This window comes from Anabas testudineus, chromosome 1 (genome assembly GCF_900324465.2).
Source record: "Anabas testudineus chromosome 1, fAnaTes1.2, whole genome shotgun sequence".
NCBI lineage: Eukaryota > Metazoa > Chordata > Actinopteri > Anabantiformes > Anabantidae > Anabas > Anabas testudineus.
Window position 1 is genome coordinate 423,264 of NC_046610.1, and position 27,749 is coordinate 451,012.

Sequence of the window (27,749 nt, forward strand, 5' to 3'; positions counted from 1 at the left end):
CAGTTCCTCCAATCCACTGGTTGAAGTGTCCTTGTGCACGACCATGCACACCAAGTTGCCCCTTAGTTCTAGTTTCCTAACGACTTCCACACATCTGGAACAGATCTTTACTACTAAGTAACTAAGTATTATCGACCAGTCTGTAACCTCCCGTTCTTCTCTAAAATCCTGGAAAGGGATGTAGCTAAACAGCTTTCATATCACATTTCTAATAATAATCTCTTTCAACCTTTCCAGTCGACTTACTTACCAAAGTGGTAAATTACCTTTTCATAAAGATAGTGGCTGGATAGTGCAGTGGTAAGTTCGCTGTCCTCCATGTGGCAGACTGGGGTTCAAATTCCAGTTGTGGTCCTTACACTTGCCCTGCCTTTGCCTTGTACCTCACTTGTAAGTCGCTTTGGATAAAGAGTCTGATAAATGTATGTATGCATCCATGTCTGATGTCTTCACTTTCTGAATGCAGGGTTCTTGTTTGTCAGCAGGATGCTGAACCTTTTCCTAACGTTCTGCTCTCCTTTGGAATAACCCACCTGCTGACATCAGACAGTCCTCTGTAGAGGTTTTTAAATTTAAACCCAAAACGCATTTATACGCCCTAACTTTCAATTAGTGGCAGGGATTCGTACATGTTACTAGTACTAGGTTGGTGGGTGGGTTTCAGTCTCAATGAACTAATAAACCCAGTATTTCACTGTAGCCCATTCAGTCCTGCCGACAAGATCATAGCATTAATTCTGACAATAACAGCTTCATCAAATCCCCTGTATTTTCTCTCCCAAGCAAATGAGCACATAGGCTATGGGCCTTTCTCTCTCTCTTTTCCATCTCCCTCTCTTCCGCCTTCTTTCCTTCTTCTAGGTTCTCATCATGGGAAGAGGTTGAATGTTCCAGGTCCTACTAGATGGAAGCTGCTGCATTTTCCCTGATCCTTTCCTTTCTGTTACTTTTCATTGTCTACTATTCTCTTTGCTCTACTGTCCGTTCACCCCAACTGGTTGGGGCAGATAGCCACCCACCGTGAGCTTGGGTCTGCTAAAGAATGTTTTCCATTAAAGGAAGTTTTTCCTCCCCACTGTCACCCAGTGCTGCTCAAGGGGGATCGTTGGTTTCTCTCTGTGAATTTATAAGATTCTGACCTTATTTTGTGAAGTTCCTTGACATGGTGCTATATAAATAAACTTGACTTCAATTGACTTCAATTGAATTCAATACTAGTCCCTCAACCTCAGCAGCTACTCCTGTATTTAAGGGTGGCTTTACAGCCTCCAGAGCTCTGTAGCTAGTTCCTTTGCCTCAGTTAAAATTTCCAAAAGTCTGTGGGGTTTTTTTGTATTGTGTTACCTCCATCCTCCTCAGTGTCGTCATCTGACTCCTCACTGTCCACGGCCTTACTCTCTTTGTGACCTGGTGGATCTCTGGTCCAGATCATTAGCGCTGTGTCAGCCCCACCCACCGACAACAGCATTGAGTCATCGTGTGACCAGCGGACATTCGTCACATTGGTGCTGTGACCCAAGTACTTCTTAAACTTGGCAAACTGGCCCTGAGGTTGTATTGTTAAGTTGAACAGATAAAAACAGAATAATGAGGTGATAACAAATGAGGCAGAAGATGAAATGTGAACTATTATACACATGTAAAACACAGTTTGTACAGTAAACTGGCTGATTGTGTCTCACCCTGGATGGGAAGCTGAACAGTTTCAGGAAACCAAAGTCATCTCCAGTGGCAAGCAGTTTGCGATCTTTGGTGAGTGAGGCGGCATTAACAAAGCTGAGCGTTGGCCATATTCCCTCACAGGTCGGACCCAGGACTGATGTCCAGCTTGTCCAGTCCAGCTTCTCAAACTGGAAAAACCAAATTTGTAAATTTTAAAGAAACAGAAACACCTTCATGAATTTAAGGAGAATACGACATGCCGACCTCGGTCACACTGATGTTTTGTTTGCGTCCTCGTGGAGCCTCAAAGAAAAGTTGCTCTCTAGCTCCAGTGTTCACCTGTAGCAGTTTACCTGTAGAGAAAAAAAACCCATTGAAAACATCCTAAAGACTCAACTTCGTTCTGGAATGGGAACAGTAAGTAGGTTTATGTGTGCACTTCTCTGAGGCTGCAATGATTGTCACTCTTAAACATTTCTTAAACACAAGCTAAAAACCTACATTGATTCATTAACCATTAACCTGCACAACAGTTAGCATGTTAATATAACATCAGTACAGGTGTTTTCACCTCTGGAGTCCCAATCGATGTGAGTGATGTAGCTTCCGGCTCCTTTACAGATGCCGACTCTTTTACTAGTCAGGACGTTATAAATGTCCACGAAGGAATCGTGGGACGCCACGGCCAGGTACTTCCCAGCGTCTAAAACACACAAAGCTGTGAGTCATCACTGAACCAACCAATCATACTCACCCTGTGTCACACCTGTGTGGTACCTTGGGAGAAGCGGATGTCGGAGATGAGCTCTCTGCGGTGGTGAAAGGTCACCATGTCCTCCAGAGTGTCTGCATTCACCACTAGGAAGCTGCCGTCGTTCAGGCCAACTGCCAGAACTTTACCGTCTGGAGAGAAGGCACAGCACCGCCCACCTGACAGGTAACATGCAGATAACATTAAAGTAAGACAGGTAACATAAAGGTAACATCCAGGTAATATTTACTTAACACTGTCAGACCTTTCTTGAGCTTGCGGACGGCAACCATGCGGTGATTGGCTGACAGCTCCCAGATCCTCAGAGTTTTGTCGTCACTGACGGTGGCACAGACAGGAAGTAGAGGGTGGGTTGCCAGACCCCAAACCTCCCCCTCCATGTGACCCTGAACACAACATAAACACAGCAGTTGGAAAATATTGTCTTTTTCAAGCCAGATGAGGAGTATATGGTCAAAGCTAATTTATTAATTTTATATATGTTGATGAACGTTTTTAACAGAGAGATTGGTCTGACCTGAACCAGCAGCGTCATTGGTCCACTCTTATCAATCTCGAGGATTTCCCCATTCTTTGTTCCCAGCAAGATGCGGCCATGACCCAGAGTAATTGCTCTGATTGACGGGTTGTCCTCCAGCAACAGTCCTAAAAAAAAAAGACACAACATAAATAAAAGGTGAGAAAAGTGAACACAGACACTGTGACAGAAGCAAACATGAGAACCAGGTGAGTGAAACCTTTCGATGATGGGGACAGAGCAGCTCTCTTGATGGCGTACGTCTTCAAACACCTTTCGAACATGTCATCCCAGAGCTCCACGATGCCGTCTTTCCCACCAGTCACAAAACCCTGGATAGTGAACAAAACCCGGAGAAATACAGGAAACATCACTGCTTCTGATACACAACTGAAACCGACTCATACTAAATGTATCACACTAAAAGTGTGAGTGTTTCTTCATGTTCAGTGAATCGATTAATCTAATAAAATCTAAACTCAGCTCAGGTTACAAACATAAAAATATCTAAAAAATATCTGAAACTTAATCTTCTGTTATCTGCATATGATAGTTAGATATTGTTAAAAAAAGTGAACAGGTGCTTCCAAAGTGAAAGTTAAACTGAAAAATATAATACTGAATAAAGTTTGTGCTGATCCAAAATGCAGCAGCACGCCTCATTTTCAATCAACCAAAAAGGTCTCATGTCACACCGCTCTTCAGATCTTTGCATTGGCTTCCTGTGGCTGCAAGGATCAAGTTCAAAGTCTCTGTCTCTTGCCTACAGAGTGGTTAACTCTGCAACTCCATCTTATCTCAGTTCAATTATTCAGGTGAATCATGACTTCTGGTTTTAAATATAAACAGGAACAGATAAATGACGAATGATAAATTAATAAACAGATGATGGCACCTTGTCCAGGGAGCACATGGCGAACACGGGGCCGTCGTGGGCTTTGATGGTCTTGATGAGTGTTGTGTCTCTCCAGATGTAAACGTCTCCATTTGTGGCACCAGAGAAAACCAGGTCCTCGGTCCGGCCGTAACAGACTGACATCATGGTCTCCTGCCTCCCCAGGTTCCCAAAAATCCCCCGTTTAAATGTGAGGCCGCCACCTGCAGGACAAGGGTGGTTGAAACTGTCAGAGAGACTGCAGGTGTTTAGCTTAGCATTAAGACTGGAAACAGAAGGAAACTCCTAGCTCCATCAAAAAGAAAAATTTTAAACAATTTAAAAATAAAAGAGGAAACACAAAGCACCTGAATGTTGCCAGAACTTGATGTGTTTCATGCCCACAGTCACCAGCTTGTCCATCCTGAAAGGATTACTCTTCACCACAAAGATTTTATCTTTATGACCCCTGGAGGACAGAGAGGAGCTCTCAGTCAGCAAACGTACAAGATCAATTGTCAAACTGAGGTTTAGAGACGCAGGTTGGAGACACAGCTTTCCTGTAACTTTGTCTGTCTGACCAGTGTTTTCCTCAGATATCTACAGGGATTTTCACAGTGACCCCTTAGAGCTCAACCAACATCACAGTATAATCTGAAGACATCCTGTGAATGGACTAGTTCATAATAATCAGGCTGAGCACTAGACGAATGGAACTGCACCAGGTTGAATTTACTGAAGCCCATGTAATGTCTTTGCCATTAGACAGAAACACCTGCATCTACCTGTCGACTGTAGAGAAACTATTCTGTGAGTATGAAAGATCTTGAGAAATGTCAGACGCTTTTCAAATACACGTTGATTTACATTTGTACATTTGCAGTGAAACACACAAAAAATCCATCAATAAATGATCAATCAAATCAATTATGCTAAGCTGATATCCTGGACAGGCGGTGTACATCTGAATCTCAGGTTTGTAAGGCGACAATTACACAGCAGGAAGTCACGGACTAGCCACTTATCAGCAGTGTGTTTACAGGTGTGGGTGTAAGGATCAGACGGGACCGAGAACAATGGAAAATTCACTGACAGACATTAAAAATGGTCATTTTAGGGTAAGATTGTGACGGATGTGTAATAGTTGTGTAAAGCTACATGTAGGTGTGTCGTGTCTACCTAGCCTTAGCCAGTCTCTCTCCTTTCTTCCAGTCCCAGATCACGATGGTGTGAAATTCATCAATTCCCACTGAGATCAAACTCTTCCCATCCGCTGACACAGAGAGGGGCAGAAACACAAAAAGATGTGTCTAGGATAAAATACAATCTTTAAATATATACGCAACATGAACTGGTTTATACCTGATGGTATTCAGGGATAGCAAATGTTGTTCTGATGTGTATTTTTTCTGTATTATTCTCGGTTATCTCCTGTGTGTGTGTTTTTCTATGTAATGGCTACTGCAACTCCAGAACTGTTGTGATTCAGAGAAAAAGTCATTTCTTAGGGATACAAAATGGTGTGCTGTGCCGTCAGTGTACCTGTGAACTCCAAGGCACACACTCCTCTGCTGTGGTGTCCTTTCAGCAGCGACAGACACTTCAGAGTCTGGATTTCCCAGATATGGATGGCTGGGTCTCTGCCCACCTGAACACACAGACAGCCAATCAGAACCCCTCTCAGTCACCTGCTGCGCTCTGATTAGCCTGGCGTACCTGTGCAGAGGCCACATAGTCTTTGAGAGGGTGGACGGTGAGGCTAAGGATGTCGTCGTCATGGCCGAGGTAAAACCTCTGACTGTGCTGCAGCCGGTTGTAGATGATAGCGACAGCCGCCACATGGTACACCACCTCCCCTGCCTGAGTGTAGAACAGGTTGTTACGACAGTCGAAGCCCCGATACCTGCAGTAAACAGAAAACAGGAACGTCACAGGAAAGGTCACAGTAGGTCCACACACACAAAACCAAATCATCAGAGCTCATCATCCTGATCTTGATCAGAGCCAAAGTAACAAACCAAGGACCGGAGATGTTTTAAAGGTTATTTTCACTAAAATCATCGATGTGTGCTCATAACTTTAATAACTTAAGTAATATTAGATGAAATAAAAGTGGGATTTTTTTTTTCAGCTTTGAAGATTGATGTACTTCAAATTAAAATTTGATGGTTAATTTCGAAATAACAAAAACAATATATGAAATAACTATATAAATAAAAGCTAAAATTATAGATACTGTATACTACTTTAATTTCTGTAAAATAAATCATCTTTTTACATTGTCTTCCCTTTTTTAATTACAGTTATTCATTGTATTCTGTATTTCTGTAGGTAACAAATTGTTTTTTGTGCATTTGTTACAAGAAACATTTTTTTTAACATTTTATATCATGCCCATTATCAGATTGTGTTTACTTCAAATTATCTCTCTTTTTGTTTTCAGTCTGCATCAACAGTTTTATCAGTATTAATTTTTACCCGTGAACAAACTGCAGACGCAGTCCTTCCTCTGGAGCTTTCTGCCGCTTTAGAGAACCAGTTAGCTTCTTCCTCAGCTGAGGTAGGTCCTCCTTATACACCTGCAGACAGAGACAGGTGAGTCACTCGTTTGTATTGTATTGTATTGTTTTGTATTGTTTGAATGCGACTTTTATTTTCTGGCCACCTGACGGCCGTAGCTGGTCTGAGCTTCTTGTTCAATGTCTGAATCGAGCTCTGGAACATCTGACACATCTGAGTCCGACTCTCCGCTGTTTGAGTCAGCATAACCCTCTGAAGACACAAACCAGAACAAAAACTTAATTAGTAACACTTACATAGTTATTTAAAGATAGCAAATGGTGATTTAAAGATCCATTGTGAGTTTACGGATAAACGTTTGGGGAAATCAAATGATGCTAAGTTTACAGATGAAAAGTCAGAGACAGCACACAGCATTGATGGACATTTAGAGAGAGAGATAAATATTGAATTCATCGTAATACTTTGCATTGTTCTCTGCAAATAAAATACATTGACTTGCATTTACTCATAAATGTAATTTACAGATCAAAAATAAAGTGTGATGGAATTTTTTCATGCCATTTAGATTGTTGGTAAAATGTGGCCCAAAGGCAACCAACACATCTCATTTTGCAAATTATAGTCTTAGAACTGCTAATATAGGCTGAGGTCTGTTGTGAACCTGGCTTAGTTTATGATGTGATTTTAGAGCTGGATGCTTGGTGGTAAATTATGGGGTTACCTTGGAGGAGGGGCTCCAAGACGCCGTTCATTACACCCTCAGGTAGAAACCTCCACTGGAAGACAGCATGGTCGGCTCCACCAGTGCTGATGACCCACTGCAGGTCGTTAGACCAGCGAACATTGGTCACATGGGCAGAGTGGCCAATGTACTTCTTGAATTTCGCTCCTTGAGAACAAATACACAGAGTTTAGAGAAGATGATATGAGATCATATCAATCAGAACTTGACGTGAATCAGACCGTCAGACAGACCTTTCTTTAGACACGGGAACCTGAAGAGTTTGACAAGGCCGTGGTCATCTCCAGTCACCAGCACCGCGCTGCTGTAGTTGGCGTCCACAGAGTTCACATTGGTGGTGTTGGAGTATTTTGTCCAGATGCCATTCACCTCCGGCCCAACAACACCTGTCCACGTCATCCAATGGATCCCCTTTGCCTCCTCTTTAGGAACAAGCTTCCCTGCTAGAGGACACAGGTGAATCCCAAAATAAGTCCCATGTGAAGACAGGTAAGTCATAAATCAAACTCACTGTGCTGGAGCCTCTGACTATGTTGATACCTGGCATCCTGTAGAAGAGTCTTTCTCCGGCACCATCGTTGGTCTGCAGGAAACGGCTGTCGACAGACCAGTCCAGGTGGGTGATGAAGGAGGTGGAGCAGCTGCACTCTCCCACCTTCTTGTATCGCTGAGCGACAGCGTACACATCCACCAGCCCATCGTTTGATCCCACCGCCAGGAAAGAGCCGTCCGGAGAAAACTTAAGCTCATGGATTGCCTCCTTTCTGTCTTTGATGTGCACAACCTCTGTCATGTCTCTGGAGAAAAAGGGTTGTTACCTCAGGGTTGTTCTCAAGTCAAGTCACATATTTTCTTTATTTACATACTAAAATTAGGTGAAAAACAAAACCAGGTCTTTAAACTTTAGAACTTTATCATTTTGATTTGTACAATTTTTCTATTTAATGTTGGTTTTGTGGTATTTCTGGTATTTCTCTGTTGTTTAAGTAAGATCAATAAAAACAGATGTGACAACAAAGTAGTAGTAAAGTGTTTTTAGCATGCTGCTATTTTTTGCAAGAAACAAGATCAAAAATTACGTTGGTCATTACAAAACATGTCTCCGTCCATTGACTGGATTTGAAAATTGTTGCTTTACATTTTGTTGCTAGAAGGTTTGACAAACCCATGAATTATCCACAGAAAAAATCATACATAACTGAGATGTTTGATTCTGGACTAAAAGTTTTGGGCGGATGGCGAAGTTGACCAGCATCACAAACCTTCGTAGGGTTTGTGTTGTAAGACAAAAGGTCACCTGACACGCAGAACAGTGAAGGATCCGTCCTTCATCCCCAGAGCGAGCTGAGAGCCGTCGTTGTTGAACGAAACGCTTCGCACAGATTCCTCCATGTTACAGCGAGCTAGCAGAGTGTGGTCAGGGAGACTCCACAGCCTGAGAGACACACAGATGAGAGACAGACAGGTGATGAACTCCTTTGCAGCCTGGTGACAGGGGTGCTGGTGTTGGGTGTCAGACCGACCTGACAGAGCGGTCGTCGCTCCCTGTGACGGCAACTGGCTGCTTGGGATGCAAGGCGAGCGCCCACAGCTCGCCCTCGCTATGACCCTGCATCAGTAGAACCGGTTTGTCCCGGTCTCGAACCATCACCTCAAAGATCTCGCTGTCCTGAGTCCCTGCCAGGATCCGGTCAGCTTTCCAGCAAACGCTGCGGATCGACAGGCCTGAAACAAAAAACGCACCTGACACCAAGGTCTGAACCTGGACCCACCTCGCAATCTCACTGGCTCTGACATGAAAACTGACATGAAAACTGAGCAATCAGGATTATTTCAGACCTTTGTAACCCTGCTCAGCCTCTCTCAGGTCGATCTTGGTGATGGGTTTAAAGTCAACGTCCCACAGCCTGATGCAGCCGTCTCTTCCTCCGGTGGCAAATCCTTCCTCACAGGCGTGCATGCTGAAGATCCCCGCCTGAACAACACGTTAAATACATCAAAGGAAAAATATACTTCCCAAGACACCTACAGCTGGATCAGTGTTCACACTTCTGCCTGCATCCTTCTTCTGTGGCCTCATCCACAGTGACGGCACTGTGAGCGAAGCATGAAATAAAAACTGAAACTGATCTTATATCCATGTCTTCAGTGAACAGCAAAAACAAACCAGTCCTGTTGTTGCAGTCCTCCTACAGAGGGAACTGTGTTACAGAGGTTTTAGTGTCAACTCTGTGTTTTCTTAAATGAAGAATTTAAGGTTCTTTATCAGTGTGTGTGTTTATTTTATTTTATTTTATGAGTGAGTGTGCATCTGTGTGTATTCACCCCATGTGCAGCCTGTACAGTCCTGATCAGACTGATTCCTTTCCACACATACACGTCTCCGTTCAGAGCTCCAGAGTACGTCAGGTCATCTTTTGCTGCAGAAACACACAGTATTGTCTGCAGGTCGCCCGTCTTCCCAAAAATGCCTCTCTTTGGAGTCAGAGCGTTTCCACACAGAGCCCAAAACTGCAGAGAGACACACAACAGAATTATTGAGACATGATTCCTGCCTTGGACTCCTTATGTTGGCTGGTTCTCACTTACTCAGATAAAGGACTTTCCCTCCAGTTTCTGGACTCGCCCTGAATACCTGCACCTCATTCCCCAGTTAGTGCCGGTGTATAAACCAGACCCAGTTCACCAGTCCTCCACCGGATCATCATAGCTCTGTTCCCTATGGACTACTATCGAACAAACCCGTGTCTATTTTACATTTCTGTTTCTGGATTGCCAGCCTGGTGCTGCTGGACTGAACTTTCACAACATCTCAACATTCCCTGCCTAATTTTGTTCACTTGGACTTGATATTTTGTTTGTTCGCTGTTTGCGTTTAGGTTGGACATGTTTTTTTATCGGCACATCAGACATGATTATCTTTTCTGCCTTTTAACATTAAATGTGATAACTGTGTCCAGACATGGAGATCGACTCTGACCTTGATGTGTTTGACTCCACAGCTGACCAGCCGGTTGGACTGGAACGGGTCCCAGGTCACATCAAAGATCTGCAGAGAAAACAGCATCAATAGAAAACTGAACCTGTGCTGAACTCCTCTGTATGAATAACGAATGTTGCTTCTTAAAGAGAAATATTTTGGATAAAATATTGTCACCATAAAATGTAATGAAGGTAAAATCCCTTAATAATCAGGCTCCATCTTATCTTAGACCTCATAGTTCCATATCTTCCAAGCAGAACTCTCCGTTCTCAGACTGCAGGTTTACTTGTGGTTCCTAGAGTTTCCAAATGTAGAATGGGAGCCTTTAGCTACCAAGCCCCTCTCCTGTGGAACCAGCTCCCAGTTCAGGTTCGGGAGGCAGACACCGTCTCTACATTTAAGACCAGACTTAAAACTTTCCTTTTTTATAAAGCTTATAGTTAGAGATGGATCAGGTGACTCTGAACCATCTCTTAGTTATGCTGATATAGGTTATTCTGCTGGGGGACCTCTACTGATAAACTGAGCTCCTCTCCTCTCTCCTGTATCAATGCAAATGCCACCATTGCATGTCATTAACTCTGTGTCTTCTCTCTCTTTTAGTTGTGTGTCCTCCTCTCTGTCTCCCTCTCTCTGTACTTTTCTGCAGGTATCCTCGGCCTGGAGCTGTACATCTCCAGAATCCAGTTCATCTGCCCAATGTTCTTGATGCTTGTTGTTGTCTTTATTGCCTGCTGTTCTTTTCTCTCTTTTCTTCCCACTCACCCCAACCGGTCGAGGCAGATGGCCACCCACTATGAGCCTGGTTCTGCTGGAGGTTTCTTCCTCTAAAGGGAGTTTTTCCTCTCCACTGCTGCCTAAAGCTTGCTCAAATGGGATTGTTGGGTTTTCTCTATAATTTTTTGTATAAATATTTTCTGTAAGGTCTAAAACCTTACACTGTAAAGTGCCTTGAGATAACTTCTGTTGTAAATTGGCGCTATACAAATAAAATTGAATTTAATTGAATTGAATTGAATTAAAAGAACTGTAATACAAAATAAAAAAACGTTCTAATTAATTAATGAAGAAAAATCTATCAAATATTTCACTGTCACAGGATTTATGGTCCATCTTTCTCTTCCTTTAGTTTACTGTGTATGAATGAAGAGTCGTACTCTGTCTGAGTGTCCAGTAGCTGTGGCGAGGACTCGTCCTCGCCTCCAGTCCCATACACACAACGTGTTCTTGGCATCTAGACCGACTGACGCCAGTCGCTGCAAAACACAAGAAACAAACTGCTAAGCTGGCTTTTACTTTGTTCAGAGGTTCAAACACTGATGCACCTAAACTACCGTGTATCTCAACACCCATACCACAGGACTGGAAGATCACTGGTTGTCACTGAATCGATATACAGGTGTATACCTCCAGTTTATATCTTGAAGTTCATTAAAGCAGCATCCTGGGGCCTGCAGTGTTTTCAATTCAACTAACTAATTAAACAATAATCATCAACACATTTTATAGCACAAGGTGATACCCTATTTCCAGTAAAATCATCAAACATCAACCAGCAAATTCTTACATCTAATGATATTTGTCCAAAAAATGGCTTTAACAAACCACTAATGACTAAAACAAGTGCAGATTAATTAACAATGAATTTTGTAGTTATAGGTTAGGGAACAACACGTTCAACACAGGTACAACTCAGTACCATCATGAGTGGGCGTGTTCTCACCTGTCCGTCAGAGTCAAAGGCAAGACAGGCCACTCCGTGTGTGTGGACGTCTCTCAGGATGGAGACGGTCTGCATGGCGTAGGTGTCCCAGATGCAGATGTATGGGTCCTTTCCCACCTGACCCGTTGCCACCTGGATCTTATCTGGATGGATCGCCAGACTGACAGAGACAGACATTTAGAAAGCACGTGTGTGTTGAGAAAACAGGCTAATCATTCATTTCAATGGAAACGGGAGGAGTTCTGGTTCTGGTGACAGATTCTGTGAAGCCACCTCAGCATCTGAGTCCACACTCTCACTGCACATTCTATTAAAAAAAACAACACTATCTGGACCAGAACGCCACCCATTACCGTCCTGGTTTGAAATGTGACAGGAACTGAGAGGATTTAATTAGGTCCTGTTCTCTGCAGTCAAGGACCAGAGACCTGCACCATCTCTGATTTCATGTGTCTGTCAGAGTTCATCGTGTTACAGCTGACGTCGCTAAGCGCATCAACTTGTTAAAACCCTGACCTCGTCACTTCTGTTTGAAGGCAGCGCAAGGATGTGCTGAGCTGTGATTGGCTGACGAAGCACTTCAGGGTTTTGTCCTACAACAAGCTGAAAGACTGTTGGTGGAGATGTGACAGAGCTCACAGATGTTGTGACGTCTCCAGACTTTTGCCGAGGTTCATCAGTGTCAGCCTCAAGTTGTGATCATATAAATCCTCAAACTTTATTTAGCAGAACCGATCTGAGTCTTGTGTCCTATTCTTATGGTAACCATGGAAACAACAACAACACAACATCACTGGGATTACTCCGATATCACAGGGACAGTGATCTCTATCTTCAGCAAATGGTAAAATCCACTGAATCGGGTCATCAACTCTGAACACAAGGTGATGTACAGGTAACCAGAGTCACTGCCGGGGATCCACCCAAACTTACCTGGATACTCAGGCAGTGCCAGTCCCAGCTCATTCCAGATCAACAGTAGTGTATTAACAGTAGTTAATGGACTCTCTGTCTGTTTTTCAGTGATGTACAGATGTAGCTTCATGAAGATTCTGACTCCTGACTGTCTTTTGCAGTGTCTGCCTGTTTTTTTCACATTCATCCTACTTGATGATTAAAGTCGTGTACTGCAGTGAAGTTGTTTCTGTATACATCTAGATTTTCTCACTTTTATGTATCATTAACTTTTAGATATAATGTCCCAGTTTGAGGGGTTATTCCTTAACTCAGTTTTAAATGAACTAGTCCAATAACAAGGGGTTTCTGGTTCACTGTGAACCACCACACTGAGCTGGGTCAGAGAGAGACCTGCAGGTGAGCCTGCAGCAACATCTGCAACATCTGTCGCCGAGTGTGTGTGTGTGTGTGTGTGTGCATCTTGCTACGTTTGAGTGGACATACTTTAGTTTGTTACCGTTGTTGTGAGGACATTTCTACATACATACATAGCTGGCCCCTTGTTTAAGTCTCTGCTGCACCTGTCTATCTGCCTGGTCTTTAGCACAGATCACGTCAAACCCCTTCTACATTAGTTCCTGCTTCTACACGTCCTGTATTTGTCCTTTCACCAGAAAAATGTGAGAATCATCATCAGAAACTGCCTTTAAATATTTGTTTCGATTATTTTGTCGTATTGCTAGAACAGCTGGTGGTCCTGTGGAAGGTTGGTGGTCCTAGCTCCACCTCGTGTTACCTGGTCCTAATATAACTAATATGATCAATATAATATGAATACCTTCTTCTGGCCCCTCACCTAATGATGTCATCGTTGTGTCCCAGGTAGAACCTCTGGGTGTGTTCCCGGGTGTTGTAGACCACGCCCACCCCAGCAACAAAGTACACCACCTCTTTTCCTGCGGTGTAGTACAGGTTGTTCCGACACTGGTGGCCTCGGTACCCGTGGATCCACTCCAGCCTCAGCTGGCAGCGCGGAGCTGTCTTATCCGACATGCTCGTAAAGAGAGAAAAATAAAAACTTCAAGTGGTCTCAGTTTGGACCGGGAGGTCTGATCAGTTCTGAGCAGGTTGGTCCAGGTTGACACTGATGAAGCATCTGAAATGATACCTCAAAACCAGTCAAATCTGTGTCCATGAGCTTGCCAATGGTCCTACCAGTTCTGGTTCCTGTAGTCCATCACTGTGGTCTCTCTAACAGAGAAACTACTGTTCCCATGATTCAGCAAAAGCGTTTGTTTTAAGCTGACATCACAAAGTTACTTGAACCGAACCAACACACGTTTTGATTTTTACAGTTACAGTTATGAACTGTAAATGTTAAAGCTGAGCTACAGAACTTTTATTTCGCTACAAAGCTTTAAATGTTCCATGATGACTAAGACTATGGACTGTCCCTTTAATTGTGTTGAAAGGAAACTGATTTAGAGAAAATGAAAGAATTTTGTTCTCAGTGTGTATATGGACAGCAGACTGTCCAAATTATCTTTGGTTCAAGTGAAGACAGATTTGATTCTAATAAAGGTCCTTTTAAATCTCCATAAAATACAACTTTAAACTGTAGTCCTAAAAATCTCCTGAACACATTTTTCTGTGACGTTATCACATTGTTGACTAAGTTTCTGCAAAGTTTTAAGGGAATATTTTGTCAGAGTAGAAAATATTATTGTGGTGTTTTGTTTTTTAAAAAGAAGTTCTTGAATAAAACATCAAATCTAATGTATGAAGTCATGACAACTTCTTTGAGTTTACTGACTATTATTAGAGACAGAAACAGTGAACACAGATTTAAACTCACTACTATCTTACAATAACATATCACAGGATTTGTTTGAACTAACTCAAATTACGGCAACCTGACAATTTGTTGTTTAAGGGGTGTTTTTTGTGACATCGCTGCACAGTTTCAGGGGAAGTTTTTTTTTAAATAATGTTTATAATATAGATATAATATTGTATAATTTTTTGATTTAGTGTTTAACAGATACTGATACTGAACTGAGCAGGTATATTTTAGATTACTGGTGACCACATGTTGACTACTATCAGGCTAAAGTAGAGTACAGTAAAGTTATCAGTAATGAACCAAAGATTATAGGTTATTTTTTATTTTTAGATTGCAAGAAATGATGACAACCAGATTAGAAACGTGGTGACAGTGGGACATTTGGTTTAGGGTTTAATCTCTAAATTCTTGAATACATCAGGATCAGAAAACTGAACCTTTACTTTTCACAGAAAATGAGAATGTTGAATATTATCAGGCTATAAAAAAGAAATAAAACTCTCTAAATGTTCTCAGTATTATTTTTAGTATTAAATCTACAGTAGGAATCTTAATAATAATAATAATAATAATAACGTGTCACTCTTTAAACGTGCATTTCTTTTTTAATATTTCATTTTAAACTCCTACTGAACTCGGTTCCGACACAGAAAAGTTCTAGAAATAAAATCACGTTAAAGCTGCTTCTACACTTTTAACAGCTGTTCCCGGAATCTGCTGTGAAGGTTCTGAAGCGGGACGTTACCGGGACGTTACCGGGACGTTACCGGGACGTTACCGGGAGCTCGGGGTGTCGGTGTGGTCGTGAACAACCTGCTCGGACCACCTGGGTCCCGGTGATCCCACGGACACGGTGTCGCTACAATCTCGGCTTCTCTGACCCGGGCTCCGTTCGTGCGGTTCCCGACATCGGGGGATAAGAGAATTCCGCAGATCCTCGTCTGCTCGGGTCCCGTTAAACCGGAGATTAAAGCGCTGATTAGTCTCCGCCAGTCCGCGTCCGGACCGCGGAACACCGGCTGCTGCTCCTGCAGGCCGGCGGAGGAGGCGCGCCTCGGCCCGGCTGACACCCCGAGCGGTTCCGCGGGTCACAAACAAGCAGAAAACGCTGAAAATGATGAAGGAAAGTCGGAATATTAACGGGAATCACGGGAATCACGGGAATCACAGGGATCACCGACACCGACAGACCGGGAGAAACAACACCACCACTTCCTGTGAGGGCCTTCAAAGTAAAACGCCAGAAAAATCATGCTGGGTATTTAAACGGATAGGGACTGGGTAATTAAAAAGATCAAAAATCAAATCAAAGTGAAAAATGACGCAGCAGGTTCGTCTATTTCACTCAACCTGGTCCTCAACCTGACAACGCTGGGACGGATGATGGTGTCCTGGGGTATCTCCCCCAGACCTGGTCCAGGACACCACTTAGGTCCTGGACGGTCTGAGGTTCAGCCCAGCGGCACTGGATGGACCACAACATACTGTGATCATATAAGATAAAGATAAAGATAAACTTTATTGTCATTGAAACATCTTACAACGAGATTAAGGTGCCAACCAGTGTGTGCCATATATACAATGAAAAGAAATAATAATAAAAAAACAAAAAACAGAATAAACAATCAGAGACAGTCAAAAAGACAAAATAAGACACAAACAACCATTCAAGTAATCAAAGAACCTCACACTGTGCTGCAGACCAGCTCTCACTCCTACAAGTGAGCATACTGTCACAGTTACTGTACTGGTTCCTACAGTCCGTTCTTTACAGTGTTTAATGTAGTTTTGGCTATGGAATAAAAACTTTTCTTGAATCTGTCAGTCCTAGTTTTGATGGACCTGAACCTTCTCCCTGATGGCAGCAGTTCAAAGAGAGAGTGTCCAGGGTGTGTAGTGTCCCTCAGAATGGTTTGAGCTTTTTTGGGGCAGCGGGAACTGTGAAGTTCTTCTAGAGGGAGGAGAGGGGAACCGGTGATCCTCTGGAGAGCTTTCCTCTGAGCCACTGTACATCTGCTGAACCACACACAAACACAGTACGTGAGGATGCTCTCAATAGAGCATCGATAAGAGGACACCAGCAGTCTCTGGGAGATGTTGTTCTTCCTAAGGACCTTAGGAAGTGCAGTCTCTGCTGGGCCTTTCTTATCAGCTCAGAGGTGTGTACTCCCCAGGTTAGATCCTCCTCTATGTGGAGGTCAAAGAGACCTCCACATAGAGTTAGTGTATTAGTTACTCTTATTAGTAACTAATAAGGAGGAGAGATTAGTAACTAATAAGGAGGAGAGATTAGTAACTAATAAGAGTTACTCAAACTCTGAACTTCTTGTAATGGTCCCGAAATGTTTTTCAAATGTTTTGCTGCTGTTTTATTTTGAAGGATACGATTTACATTTCCGGTCTCTTTCGCGTTAAACTCCGCGAGCTTCCCGCCGCTGTCACTGCGTCAGGTCAGGTGCGGTTAATGCGCAGCGGCGTCGGGGACGTGCCGCAGTGCATGATGGGAACTGCAGTCATGTTGGTGCTGATGGCTGGAGAAGAGAATAAGAAGGGGGAAGAAAGTCTAACTAATAAATAGACAAATGATCAATTTCAAGATTTCAATAATATTAACTTTGAGTTCTTTTGTTTATCATGTTGTTTGAAAATTAAAAGGAAAAGTAAATGAACTTAACTAAAAATACCAACGTACATACTTCATAATAACATTTACAGATATGATTTGTTAATGAGTTTCAGATTTGTTCCTGCAGTGCATTTGTATATTTTGTGACCACCAGGCACATTAGCAAAACTAATCATATTTTTAAAATGTGTTAATCTGTCATTTCTAAAAAAAAAGAATTATTGATAGTAAGTAAATGAATCACTTCATGTACTGATCAATCAGTTGTTTGTAAAGGTTAAAATAACAGTGGAAGGACAAACAGCTGGTGTGTAAAGTTTAAAAGCTTTAATGACATCGCACATATTTGACAGAGAGAAAGCTTTAAAGTCTACAGGTGCAGTTTCATACATGAGAGAAGCCTTTATGGTCTAATGTCTGTTTAAATATTGGACCTTCTTCATTCCTATAGATGTGGTTCTGATTGTGCAGTAACATGACGTTAACTTCCATACATGTTCAGTACAATAGATATACAGTGACGGAGCAACACGAGTATCAAAGAGCAGAAAATCAGAGCCGACGACGAGCAAGCAACCTTCATTTCCCACTTACTGTGTGCAGTACGTGACGCACGTCTACGCTTTAAAGTGTTTATTATACAGACTGATCTTCATTACCTGGAACAGAAAGATCTGAACTGAAGAAAAACTAACAAAAAAGGAGCTTTAGTTTCTGGTGCGTTCCTTTAGGTGATGCTCTGAGCCTGACAAAGCATGCAAGTGGACATTTCTACATTACACAGCTCCTCAAAGGGGACTGGCTGTTTTAAAGACAATAGGAAAATGGCTGTGGAGTGGTTAGGGTTAGATAAACTAGTAAAAATAATAATAAAACAGAAAATGCACTATTGGTCCAATTTCTCAACGGCAGAGGAAGAATGTAGGTTGTCTCTTAGGACACCCTCACAAAATTGAGGAAATAACTTTTTCAAAAAAGTAGAAAAACAACACAAATGTAAGACATACAAATTTAAACAATGTTGGAAAAACAAAACGTGTGGTCCCATCTGATGTAACAGCGGTTCATCATCAGCAAACAAACGAACGACAGTGAACAGGAGACAGCTGTTCCTCACTGATGGATTAACAAATGAACTGATGATGATTTGGACCTAAAAGCAGCTCATCGTCCACAAAGACAGTTCGAGTGTGATGACAATTTCTGCCTTAATGCTGTCACGTGAAATTGTTTCCTACCAGATAAAACAGCAAACTTTGGCTCAAAATCAGCATCATTACTGATTCATTGATTGTTAGATAGCAACAGTCTAATCCTATGAGTCCCAAGATGAAGCTGAGGGGTCACTGCCACCACTAGATGATCCGGAATATAAAACCACTCGTTGGTTAATTTGCTTCGATTGAGGTCCATGGTATCAAAATAAGAACTGTTCAATACTTATTATTATTAGGTAACATGCTAACATGGCCTGGATTTGCTTACACAATATATTAAATTGGTAATTGTCCTAAGAATAAAAAGTTCATAAATCAGAACCTTTAGGACAACTTTGGGTATTTAACAGTTTTCAAAAAATATTGAAGTTCTATTCCCAGTTCTGCACAACACAAGCCACAATGAGGGTCACATATCGACATTAAGACCAGGGACCGCCACTGCTGTCACTGTGTCGTTCCCTTTGCCCACGATGAACCGCTGTCCATCACATTTCTATGACGTTTCACTGCAACACAACTGACCACACAAAAAATAAACTAACAAAATATTAAAAAAATCAAGAAAGAAACAGACAAACTGCTTTGAGAAAAACTAAAAACCCTGTCACGGTGCACTTTGGAGAAACCTGGGCAGTTTTCAGCTCCTCCTCCCATCAGCCTCTCTTTGACTATTTCAATGAATTGTCAAGGAATTTAGATTTAAAATTGTCTAAACGGACACTTGGAACTCTTCATGTCGACACTCACAGTAATCGTCTAACAATTTCTAATCAATTCATGTGGGATTAAGCGTTGTGTTCGCTAAGAAGAATAAGCTCATGTTCTGAACAGGACACTTTAATGGTCGAGGGGTTCATCTTTTCGCTGAGGTTTGGAAATCGCGTTTCGGCAGCTTTATTTCTCTGTGGAGCTAAAAGCTACTAGAATGTGGACAGACGCTCTGGAGCAGATTCCAGTTCTCCATGTTTCCAGCTGAGGGCAGGTGATGTGAAATTATACATTTTAAAGAAGCTAAATATGAGATTTGCTGCATCGAAGCGTGTGTCCACATGTATTCAGTTTCACCAAAGTGCTCCGTGTTTTCTTTTCTACTGTTTTTTCTTGCTGAACAGGCTGAAGCGCTTCTCCTTGTCCTTCTCTTTGTCCTTCTCCCTCTTGCCGGGACTCGACTCAGTGGTGAGGGTGACGGTGGCTGGCAGCGTCTGAGCGCGCCCAGTTGACGGAGTACCGGGGTTACTGCCCTGCACGTCTGTGCGGTCGGCAGCACTGGCGTTCAGGATGGCCTGGATCCAGGTGCTCATCTCCTCCTGCAGGGGTGGCACAGGTCAGACACTCACATTGCTCGACAGGTTTTAATAACAGGCAGAGACAGGATCTCTTTTATATATATTATTGTTATTCTAACTTTTGTTCTTATGCTCACACCAGACCCCTAAACAAATTATGTCTAAGTCAAAACTGTTATGTGTAAAGGTATAAACCAGTAAATTCCATATGAAGTCCAGTTCAGGTAGAGTCACCAGCTGGAGCCAGGATTTTAGAAATAACCAACCAAACTCCATGCAAATTTGCAAAGTGAAATTTACAAGGTTGATGCTGGAGGTGGAAATCTTAACTTTTAAATCTGAATTTTACACAATTCTAAAGAACCAGACTCACTTCATCTTTGGCTTGAAACAGATACTCATTTCCATCGGTTAGTCTGAAACAAGAAGAGAACGAAGAATGAACATCAGTCAACAGGTCATGTTTCTGACCTTTAGTTCAGCTTGTTCAGACCATTTCAAAACTCTGACACATAAATAAATATAGTGCACATCATTAATACAGAGGATTAATGTGAATTAATCGGGTGGGAATATTTTAAATCCCTACTAAAATCACACATGTGCTCTCACTCTTTTTTCTTCTATATCAGCAACAGTGAAGACGGTCACTGTGTTTTTGTATTTGAAAACAACACGACGTGCAGTCTTTACCTCTGAACGTGCACCTGGTCCCAAATATATCTGAGGTGAGAATCAACCAACTTCCCTCATGTACCTTAGTTTGAAGACATGTTTCTTCTTCTTGTAGTCTGAAGCTACGTCACAGGTGGCCTCCTTCAGGCTGATGGGCACCTCATTGTGGTAGAGGACCCCCAGACCCGCCGCCTTGCTGTCCTTATAGAAACACATCTCCTGGTTGTTGATGACACAGTAGACGTTGTGCCACGACCTGCGAATCCAGAGAGCAGCAGGATCAGGTGATGCTCAGCTGAGAGGAATGAGACCGTAACAGAGGATCTTTGTTCTTACCTGTTGGACGCCTTCTTGTTGTGGCCCTCCCACTCGTGTTTGCGGTGCAGGAGCCCCTCCAGCTGCGAGGACAAGTCCACGTTCTTGGTAGGCAGGGTGGACGACTGGCTGCTTTTACTCTTCCTGCCGGAGGTCGGGGACGGGGCCGGGCTGGGCTCCTTGGAGCTCCGCTCCACCACACCGTTCACCAGATCCCCACCGTCGACACCGTCCTGAATACGGTCGATTCCACGGGGACAGATGAAATGGATCAGAATAAACACAGCTGCTACTGACGCTTTCATAACCAGTCACCACGTCAGTTTGTCCAGCAGAAGATGAAAAGTTCTGAACAGGAAGTGTTTTTAAACAACTGTTTCGGGTTTTCAAATGTGGCTGGTTCCACAAAGACAGTGGGTTGTTACAGATTCAGATGACAGGTAGCACGTTGACACATAAAGTGAAACTGTCGATCTGCAGTTTGCTGGGAGTTGACCTCTCAGGGCCACCGTATCAGCCATCTCCAGAGACTCAAGCACGGTTTAAGATTAAAGATTAAAACTGTAGGAGATGTGAATCAGCTGTGACTCACACACACTCTGCAGAATGAATCATTAATAATGACGTGACTCACGTACAAATTTAAACAGTCAGAGCAGCCAAACACAAAGACATTCACACATCCGTCGCCTTTGAGGCGTCTAAATTCCTCAGCTGGGCTCAGACCTGGAAGCAGGTCTCTGTTTAAACAGGTTCAAAGATCCTGAATCAATCGTCTCTGAAACAGTTTGAACAAAAACTGAACATCGTCACCTTTGTGAAGGAGGATTTATTAACAGGACCGTTGAATCAGACTGAGCCGTCCCTAATAAACTGACCACTAAGTCTTCACTAACGAGAGTACTGACCTGAGGAGAGTCCTGGTCTGAAGGCAGTCCGTTCTGAGTGATGACGCCGCTGCAGAGACACAGAGAAACATGAAGACTTCACCTCCTCACTATCTTCCAATAAACGTGTTCTTTAACTTGTTCCAGAGCTTTCACCTCTGCTGCTGAGACTCCTCCTGCTGAACCACAGCTGGTTCTGGAGATGGTGGCTTCCTCCTCCTCTCCTCCTCCTCCTGCTGCCTCCTGACCTCCAGCAGCTCCAGCTGCAGACACACACACACACACACAACCTCAAGGTATTCGTCTTCATAGCCTGGAAAATTTAAACATGTTACTTCCTGTATTGGTCGGGACCCAGTGAGGTTCTACTGGTAAAATGAAGGTTCAATAAAAACAAACTGTTCATGAAAACTCTGTAAATTTGTAAAGAAAAAATGACTTTTATTTTGAAAATCTGGTTTGTCTGTTAATCTTAAAAGTACTAATAGTATCAGAAAGCAGTACTAGTATGAGAGTAGAGGTACTGTAGTACTATCAGTGACACAGTAAGAAGACTAATACAGGTTTTGCTGTAGACCAGGTGGAGGCATGGGTGGAGGTTTTTGCCCCCCTAGACTCACCGTCGTCAGCCTCTCCAGAGCAGAGAACCGCTCCTCCCAAGTGGCGGCCGACTTCTCGAAGGCCTCGTGGCGTTTGATGAGCTTCTCCACCTCGTCCACGCTCTGACCCATCTCCCTGCTGGACAGGTACGGCTCCTGGCCCAGCAGCCAGGCCTCGGCTACCCCCGCGTCCCGGGAGAACTGGTGCACCTCCAGGACTGAGGGGGGAACAGAGGGGAGGATTGTTAGTCAGTGGATATTAAGACAGAGTCTGCTGCTGATCAGGCCAGGTTGGACCAGGTCTGGTCTCTCTTATGTGAGGTTTGCTCCTTTTAGAGTCTGGGCCTGGATCTTCAGATGATTCCAGCAGCTTGCTCTGGTCTCTGGAAACATTTGAATCAAATCTGAACTAGTGAAGCGCCCTGATGACTAAACCGCCTGCAGCGCTTCCTGATCGGTCGACGACGGCTGAGAAGATGCTGAGCAGCTTCATTAAAAGGACGACGAGAGCCCGAGGACTCTTCGTCAGCACTGACTCAGCAGAGTCCAGCCTCTCAGCCGGATCACTCTGACCTCTGAGTCCTAATCCTGTTAGCTCCCACTGAGCCACGTGTTCCTAAATAATAAGGAGAATGAATTAAAACCAATAATATATCAATCTCCTTGGGGAAGTTATGTGAACAGGCAACTGCATTTTAGGTGCCAACGGTTCAAATCACACACATGCTGTGTTTATCCATCTCAGCTCACCTCAGACTAAAAACTCAAAGAAGGACTGTTTGGAGCCACTGAAGGATCCTGTAATTCACGTTCAGAAAAACCTGAGTGCTCTCAGTGTGTCGTCCAGCAGCTGCAGTTAAACCAGAGACTGGTCTAAATGCAGCTCGTTCACCTCTGGCCTCACTGAGCGGGTTTATTACAGCTGAGACTTGGGATTATTTTGTTTGTGTACAGAACAAAGAGTGAGAGTCTTACTGAGTCGCAGCCACTCCCATCGATCCTCCCACTTGTCAATCATCTCTTTCCTCTTGTCCGTCAGCTGCAGTAACTTCTCTTTAATCTGAACAAAGACAGTCGACAGTTTCTTTACCTCTTATGGTGCCATCATCACAACACAGAATGCCTTTAAACCACCCGTGTCTTGACCTCACCTCTTCGGAAGCGTAGTGCTTCCTGGCCAGCAGAGCTTTCCCCAGCTCGATGCAGGCCGTGAAGCTGTCGTTTCGGGCGTCGATCTCTGCCTTGATGCCCTGATGGTTGTTCATCAGCAGCTCCACTGACGACACGTCTCTGAAAATGCAGACACTTGCTTATTGCAGTTCTACTCAGCTGACATGCTGTTAACACGCAGCAGACTATGCGTACCTGGGTTTCTCCTGGGCCTCGATGAGCCGGATCACATCTTCCATCCACAGCATCAGGTCTCGGACCATGCTAAAGAATCGGAACTTGTCCCCGGTGTCGAGGAGCCGGAGCCGGCGTCCATCGCAGGCCTCCAGCAGGCTCCTCCAGGCCTCCAGCACCTCGTTCTCCCGCCGCTGGATGTCATCGGCTTTGTCCCCAGCGTACGCCGACTGGAGGCGAACAGCGTCCTCCTGCAGCTGCCTCACCTGCCGGCGAAGGTCAAGGGTCAAAGGAGGAACTCAGATCCTTTACGTCAGCACTGTTTGTACATGTTTCACTGCACACCGGGACATGTGTGCATGACTGACCTGTGTCCCCAGGGCCTGGATATCGTGTTCGAAGGTGGTGTGCATCCTCTGCAGCGTCTCCACCGTGTTCTGGTCACGGCCAAGCTCCTCCGGCAGCTTCTTCTGTTTGTCCAGGATGCGTCCCAGGATCTCCTTGGCGTCGTGGTAGAACTTGTGGAGCTCAAAGGAAGCAGCGAGGATCTGCGTTCTGGTGTCAATGAGCTCCAGCAGGTCGGCCCAGGCCTCGTTCAACCCGTCCTTCCACTCTGCCACCGTTGCCGCGTCGCCATGACCGGCGTTAATCAGCTCGTCTGCCAGACGATTCACGGCGTCCACGCGCTCCTGACCAATGTTCCCGGTGTCCCGGGCAAACTCACGGAAACGCTCCTGCAACATCTGAACAAGGACAACACAGGTAAGAGATCAGGAAGTAGCATTACCTATACCAACACAGCCTGAAGTACCAAGTGTAGTATTAGAAAATATGATTTACTGTACTGTCTGAAATACAGTACTACTTGTACTATGAGTTGTAGTACCCGAAACAGTGATAGTTTTATACACCTGTGTATAAAACTAGTAATACTGGTGTAAGTGCTGTCAGTGTTGTATTCACACAGTAGTAGTAGCAGTACTGGCAGTAACGTACAGTGACGTGTTCGTAGTCCTGTCCCAGCTCATGTGACCCAGCCACCACCTCCCGCTCAGCGATCCACTGCTCCAGGTCGTCCACCTCTCGGTTCAGCTGGAAGAGACGCAGCCTCTCGTCCAGTTTCCCCCGTCTCTCCTCAGACAGGTCCTTCAGGCCGGCGTACAGCTTGTCCACCTGAGACTGACGCATGCTGATACGCTCACTGACCACACACACACACACACACACACACACACACACACACACACACACACACACACACACACACACACACACACAGAGTCCTGTTACTGGATCAGACACAGTGCATTTGAACCAGGATTGTCTGGAGGGGGTCTATTGGCTCCAGTAGCATGTTTCTGAGGGTCAGAGCTCTTCCGAAAGACACGGGGAATAATATTATCATAATATTATAGTGACAGTAATACACACGTCGATGTACCTCTCAGGGTGCCCATCAGCTACCAGTCCTCTGCTGGTCTTGGACAGCTGGTGGACAGTCTCAGCGTAGTCCTCCACCGCCTGCTCCACGATCTGATGCTTTTTCAGCATGGTGACAGCACTCTGCTCGTCCTGAAACACAGACATCAGCTAGTGTCACAGCTTGGAGGAGGATGGGGATCGGGCTCTTCAAAATACATCTTACAACCACAAAGAGACACCTTGGCCTTCTCCTCTGACATCATGTACAGCTCCTGCTCACTCATCCAGGCCTCGGCCTCTGCAGCGTCAAAGTAGTACTGCTGGGCTTTGTGGGCCTCCTCCAAGCGGCCGTGTCGGCGCTCCGCTTCTTCCATCAGCTGCCTCCACAACTCCTGCAGGTTGGCCAGACGCTGACGGATGACGCCTGTGTTCAAGGACTCATCCTGCAAGAGCCTCTGACTGCGCTCCAGGATGTCGTCGATACGAGGCTGGTGACCCTGGATCTCCTTCTGCAGCGTCTGAGCATAAAGAAGACAGGCGGTATGTCATCTGAACTCAGTATCCGCATTAGTTGATGGGGGCTGATGGAGTTTTACCTGATGTCTAAGATCTGGTCTAAAAGGTTGTCTTCTCTCACCTGGTTCTTCTTGATGAGGAGCTGGACAGTCTGTAGATTGTGTCCATGGTCGGTGGACATGGCCACAGGCATCCTCTCCTGGACCCACAGCTGGAAAACAGAACAGAAAGTAGTACTAGTATGAAGTACTCATACTGGCCGTACTCAGTGCGGTTGAACAGAATCCTACAAACAGTACAGTAGTAGACTTCACTTCTAGTATCTGGATCAGTTCTGGTCTCTGGACCAGTTCTACGTACGATCTCGTCCTCAACGTCTCGGTTGAACTGGTGAACTTCTCTCGATGCCACCAGGAAGTTCCTGCGGCGTCTCAGCGGATCCAACAGCTCCTGGAACTTCTTCTCCACCACCTGCCTCCGCCCGTCCACCTCCTCAGTGTCCTTCACCTCCTGACCCAGAGCTTTCACCTGGCTCTGCAGCTCCACCACCTCCCTCTGACGCACCTCCACCTGGTTCTCCAGCATCTGAAGGAGGGGGCAGAGTCAGACCCATACCAACACTACAGCTGCTGAAGCACCTCCACCTGGTTCTCCAGCATCGGAAGGAGTAAGAAAACTATTCCCCACCAATGGTACTACTAGAGCATCTTGTACTACTGCAGTAATACCATCATCGTACCTGTTGTTTCTTGAGCAGAATGTTGACGGAGGTCAGGTCTTTGCCATAGTCGTCAGACTGGATTTGACCCTCGAGGCTGGCCAGCCACTTATCGAGGTCGGCGCAGCTCTGAGTGAACAGCTCGGCCTTGTTGGCATCAAACAGACACTGAGCTTTGGTCTGGGTCGTGGACTCGAGCTCCTCCCACATCGTGTGAAGCGCTGCCAGCTTCTCTTTCACCACCGCCTCCGTCTCTGGCTTCTCCGATACCAGCAGCATGCCATCCTGAAGAGGGGCAAGCCCGGTTAAACAGCCAGAATTGAGTGTTCAACCTCATGCACATTCCCTGAAGTGCACTAGTGGTAAATTGAATTCAAATGTTTGATTAAATGTGCCTGGTTTTAGGCAGAGACCGTGTTTATCTTAAATTTACTTTACCATGAATCATGATTTATTCATTGCCTTTGACGGTCTAGTTGTTTTATTCCACTGCTGCTCGGTCTGTGAATGCAGCTGTGCATCACTGATCAGGTCGTTATTATCCAGTGAGTCAAGGAAAAGCATTTAGTCTATACGGCACTTTTCACATGCAGAGCAAGGAACGACCCTCCATACCTTCTGGATCTTGTCCAGCCACTCCTTGTTGGACTGTAGCTCCGCCATGAAGGCCTGGTGCTTCAGCCACTTGCTGTGCAGGTTCCTGGCCTCATCGTACGTCATGTCTTGGGCCGTCAGCATCTTCTCATTAATCCAAAGGGAGAGCTGCACACAAACACAAAATGTTCACTAAAATCTAAATGTTTCATTCCCTGCAGAGTAAGAATGTGACTAGGAAATTTTCCAGCTGTGTGTGAACTAAAATACTGGATAGACCATCCCACTTCAAAGCAAAGATTTCACCTTCAGATTCTTGACAACAAACTACAACCTGCCTTTAAAAATGTGTATGAAATGTATGACGTGAAACCGACCTCCTGGCAGTCCTGCAGGAACTTCTGCAGGTCCCTGTTGTCCTTCAGTCTCATCAGCAGCTCCACTGCTGCCTCCCTGTTCTTCTTATGTCTGAAACAAAGAGATTAAGGTCAGGACATCATTATGAGTTACTATAATTCATAACTAAACTACATATTATTCTGTAACCGTAGAAAAGTAAGGATGACAACACTGAGGCTCAATCAAGTTCAAAGAACCCAGAGAACCCAAAAAGACAAGTCTTCGATTGTTAACATGCTGTAGTACACTGCTGTTTAAGTGGGAAAATCAATTTGTTGAAGAAGATGTGATAATAATGATCAAAATCTCGGCGCGGTGAAGTTTTCTCGATCAAAGCAGCTACAATCAGCCCCATTAAAACATCTGTCATAAACTAAGGCTCATTACTACCTGTCATCTATGGAGGCGACTCTCTCCTGGATACGATCAGAGTTGATGTTTCCGTCACTGGCCAGCCGCCTGCCGGCCTCCACCACGCTGTTAATCTTGTCCTCATTGGCGTCCATCGTGGTCATGAAGTCCTCCTGCTTCTTGATGGCGGCCTCGGCGCCCTCCAGAGTGGTGGGCATCTCGGTGTGAGCCAAAACGTACTCCTGCAAAGAAACAGAACAC

The 27,749-nt window shown here is 44.4% G+C and overlaps 2 protein-coding genes across 5 annotated transcripts in view; both read right to left on the bottom strand.

Moving 5' to 3' along the window:
- Positions 1-15,014, bottom strand: part of LOC113161595 (echinoderm microtubule-associated protein-like 6) — a 29,429-nt gene extending 14,415 nt beyond the window's left edge. For both annotated transcript variants that reach the window (XM_026359275.1, XM_026359274.1), the window contains exons 1-26: positions 13,550-15,014; positions 11,797-11,956; positions 11,231-11,329; positions 10,071-10,139; positions 9,416-9,601; positions 8,930-9,065; positions 8,614-8,815; positions 8,388-8,525; positions 7,631-7,887; positions 7,324-7,533; positions 7,070-7,237; positions 6,491-6,597; positions 6,304-6,404; positions 5,542-5,728; positions 5,368-5,473; positions 5,005-5,098; positions 4,194-4,294; positions 3,847-4,049; positions 3,172-3,283; positions 2,952-3,079; positions 2,679-2,820; positions 2,440-2,592; positions 2,234-2,365; positions 1,927-2,015; positions 1,683-1,850; positions 1,345-1,546 (exon numbers count right to left, since the gene is read on the bottom strand). In XM_026359275.1, coding sequence (XP_026215060.1) covers positions 1,345-1,546; positions 1,683-1,850; positions 1,927-2,015; positions 2,234-2,365; positions 2,440-2,592; positions 2,679-2,820; positions 2,952-3,079; positions 3,172-3,283; positions 3,847-4,049; positions 4,194-4,294; positions 5,005-5,098; positions 5,368-5,473; positions 5,542-5,728; positions 6,304-6,404; positions 6,491-6,597; positions 7,070-7,237; positions 7,324-7,533; positions 7,631-7,887; positions 8,388-8,525; positions 8,614-8,815; positions 8,930-9,065; positions 9,416-9,601; positions 10,071-10,139; positions 11,231-11,329; positions 11,797-11,956; positions 13,550-13,746 — 3,847 coding nt within the window. In that variant the 5' untranslated portion in view covers positions 13,747-15,014. The remainder of the gene's footprint in view (positions 1-1,344; positions 1,547-1,682; positions 1,851-1,926; positions 2,016-2,233; positions 2,366-2,439; positions 2,593-2,678; positions 2,821-2,951; positions 3,080-3,171; positions 3,284-3,846; positions 4,050-4,193; positions 4,295-5,004; positions 5,099-5,367; positions 5,474-5,541; positions 5,729-6,303; positions 6,405-6,490; positions 6,598-7,069; positions 7,238-7,323; positions 7,534-7,630; positions 7,888-8,387; positions 8,526-8,613; positions 8,816-8,929; positions 9,066-9,415; positions 9,602-10,070; positions 10,140-11,230; positions 11,330-11,796; positions 11,957-13,549) is intronic.
- A 2,453-nt stretch (positions 15,015-17,467) lies between these two features.
- The window catches only part of LOC113161594 (spectrin beta chain, non-erythrocytic 1-like), a 31,946-nt gene continuing 21,664 nt past the window's right edge, over positions 17,468-27,749 (bottom strand). For 2 of the 3 annotated variants that reach the window (XM_026359270.1, XM_026359272.1), the window contains 20 exons: positions 27,528-27,730; positions 27,116-27,206; positions 26,760-26,906; positions 26,166-26,429; positions 25,787-26,011; positions 25,548-25,637; positions 25,150-25,428; positions 24,930-25,060; positions 24,485-24,689; positions 23,857-24,231; positions 23,510-23,754; positions 23,296-23,434; positions 23,120-23,204; positions 22,166-22,362; positions 21,702-21,808; positions 21,567-21,615; positions 20,680-20,891; positions 20,426-20,599; positions 20,042-20,084; positions 19,471-19,689 (listed from right to left, as the gene is read on the bottom strand). In XM_026359270.1, coding sequence (XP_026215055.1) covers positions 19,471-19,689; positions 20,042-20,084; positions 20,426-20,599; positions 20,680-20,891; positions 21,567-21,615; positions 21,702-21,808; positions 22,166-22,362; positions 23,120-23,204; positions 23,296-23,434; positions 23,510-23,754; positions 23,857-24,231; positions 24,485-24,689; positions 24,930-25,060; positions 25,150-25,428; positions 25,548-25,637; positions 25,787-26,011; positions 26,166-26,429; positions 26,760-26,906; positions 27,116-27,206; positions 27,528-27,730 — 3,480 coding nt within the window. Of the gene's footprint in view, positions 19,690-20,041; positions 20,085-20,425; positions 20,600-20,679; positions 20,892-21,566; positions 21,616-21,701; positions 21,809-22,165; positions 22,363-23,119; positions 23,205-23,295; positions 23,435-23,509; positions 23,755-23,856; positions 24,232-24,484; positions 24,690-24,929; positions 25,061-25,149; positions 25,429-25,547; positions 25,638-25,786; positions 26,012-26,165; positions 26,430-26,759; positions 26,907-27,115; positions 27,207-27,527; positions 27,731-27,749 lie in introns of all 3 variants that reach the window. The other variant, XM_026359271.1, reaches the window with a different exon arrangement.